The 2,525-nt window shown below is 43.1% G+C and overlaps 1 protein-coding gene across 1 annotated transcript in view; it reads left to right on the forward strand.

Moving 5' to 3' along the window:
- Positions 1-2,525, forward strand: part of MON2 (MON2 homolog, regulator of endosome-to-Golgi trafficking) — a 111,401-nt gene that overhangs the window by 82,576 nt on the left and 26,300 nt on the right. Inside the window, 2 exon segments of the mRNA XM_023518411.1 lie at positions 511-528; positions 816-944. Coding sequence (XP_023374179.1) covers positions 511-528; positions 816-944 — 147 coding nt within the window.

Below are 2,525 nucleotides of genomic sequence, written 5' to 3' on the forward strand. Positions count from 1 at the left end.
GTGTAAGCTGAACAGACACATTATTTGGGAAACCATTTCTCTGTTCCTTTTCTCTTGTTTATGACTTTTCCTCTTCCAGCTAGTTCTTCGGGGAGTGTGGCCTTTCCTATTACTCTCTGCAGTATATCTTTCTTGAAAAGTGTCAGTCCTTTGTACCACTTTCTCGGGTGCCCTGTCCCCTTATAAAGTGGCTTTGAACTCCCTAGGTCTAATCTCATTTAAAAGATAACCTGTAATGGAAGATGAAGAAATCTGTGTGTGCTAAATTAGAAATTGTCCACTACTGGTGTGAAATTTAGTTGGATTTTACTTAAAAGATTTTTGCTTTCATAGTTGGCAAATATTAACTTTGTTTTGACTTAGGGGAAAAGTAAATTTCTGAATGCATGCACATGCTGGTTTTGTTAACGCAACATAAAAATTACAATTTTATATCGTCCAAAAAGTAGTTTTAATATGTATTAACTTTTCTCATTCTATTTGTCTTCCAACACAATGGAATCACAATAGATCCAACTATTTGCACCGGTGAGTTAAATTTCCTCAAATTGTCCTTACCTATTGGCAACAAATAAAGTACGACTTTCTCAGTACTTGATAAAATGCTTTATGTGTTTTTTCAATAGTTTTCATTTTTGCTTGGCTGAAAATTACTTTTTCATGAAGTACATACTCTTTGAAGATTTTGCATGTGATGTACTTTGACCTGAAGTGGAGGCCTAAACTTTAAGACAGAGATGCTTTCTTTTTGAAAACAATATGATTTTATTTATTCCCATTTATTTTTAACTTTATGTGAAAATGTTACTTTCTAGGCCGAGTGGGTAGCCTTGAATTATGTGCCGTTCGCTGAAAGGTCTTTAGAAGTAGTTGTGGATTTGTACCAAAAGACAGCCTGTCACAAAGCGGTGGTGGCCGAGAAGGTGCTCCAGCACATCGTCAAGGTACCTTTCTCTCCATTTGTACACTTTCAGGGGATGACGACGGTATTATTGAATTATCCTAAGTGATATATTATCATTATATTGGGATAGGTAGAAAATGCAATCTCTGTCATTTGTAGTGACTTTCCCCTGACAAGCGTGTGAGGAGAATTCACCTCTTCACTAAACTGATCACGCGTGTTGTCTTTTTGAGCCAATTCCTTAGTGCACGGAAAGCCAGTTTCAGATTTATTTCTTGTTGACTAGGTCCCATTCCTCTTGGCTTATTTCTCGTTTTCCTCTTTATCTGGAAAGATGAAGCGAGTGTGTGGCTGTGCCTTCTGCTTACTGGGTACCCAGACTCCCGCGGGAGGAGGCCTTTCTGTGTCCACCACTCGTCCTTGTCTTTGTGGAAACCTTTTCTCTCCCTGCCTTTCTTTATTGGTGACCCTTTCATTTTCCTTTCAGCATCTTTGCCTTTTATTCTACAGGAGCTTTCTCCTCACAGGGCTGCCTACTCAAGTTGTAGTCCTCTTCTGGGTTTTCTTTACTCCCAGCGCTTGGCAGCAGCTTGGGGCCTTGCCTGGCCGCCTCTCACTCACCCCGACCTGCTGAGTGTCCCCTGTTCTCTGTGTGGCTCTGCAGAAACTGGTTTCTTCACCTTACAGAAGACGGAACCTTCAGATCCTGAGCCCTTTTAAATTCTCTGTCTGCCCTTTAGCGTGCTACTGCCCTTTTCTTCTTACAGACCTTTCTTCCCTGACGTTTGTGACTCTGCTTTCTACCCCTCCCTGCTCACCTAACCAGAACTGTACCTTCTCTCCTCAGTTATTGAGTGTATTTTTTAAGCATCTCTATTACCAGGTACTAAGTATTAGAGATTTAAAAATGAACAAGACAAGTCTTACATCTAATAACTCAACATAGGAATACAAAGTACTAATAAAACCTCCAGCATGTGACGTGCTCAGGTGCTGCAGAGTGGGGCCACTTTGCACCCTCCTTGACCTGACTCAGGATAGGCCATCGCTGCTCACTCGCTGCTCTGTGCTTGTGGACAAACGGACTCATCTGAAAGTGTTTCTCATGTGTAAAGAAAGGGTAATACCAGTCTACTTATGTCTCAGTTATGATAAAGAGAATCCACTGAGACACCACGTAATGATGCCAAGTAGTCAGTACTGAACGAAAGTTAGTTCTCCCCACAGACAAAAACCGTCTAGGGCTGTGGGTCCCTGGCCTGCTGGGACCCGGGCTACACAGCAGGAAGTGACTGGTGGGCAGGTGAGCAGAAGCTTCCTCTGGATCCATAGCTGCCCCATCACCTGTGTCACTGCCTGAGCCCCACCTCCCATCAGATCAGCAGGAACAGGAACCCTGCTATAGCTGTCCATGTGAGGGTCTGGGCTGCACGGTCCTCCTGAGCAAACGAGGCCTGGTGATCTGAGGTTGAGAGTGGTGTGGTTGAAAATCCTCCCATAACCATCTTCCCCACCCCTCAGCCTTGCTCTGTAGAAAAATTGTCTTCCATGAAAGCATTCCCTGGTATCGAAAAGTTGGGACTGCTGGTCTAGGGGATTTTGTCAAGAATTTATAGATGTG

Source organism: Otolemur garnettii, unplaced genomic scaffold, assembly GCF_000181295.1.
Source record: "Otolemur garnettii isolate 467f Iridium unplaced genomic scaffold, OtoGar3 scaffold00138, whole genome shotgun sequence".
In the NCBI taxonomy this organism is placed as follows: domain Eukaryota; kingdom Metazoa; phylum Chordata; class Mammalia; order Primates; family Galagidae; genus Otolemur; species Otolemur garnettii.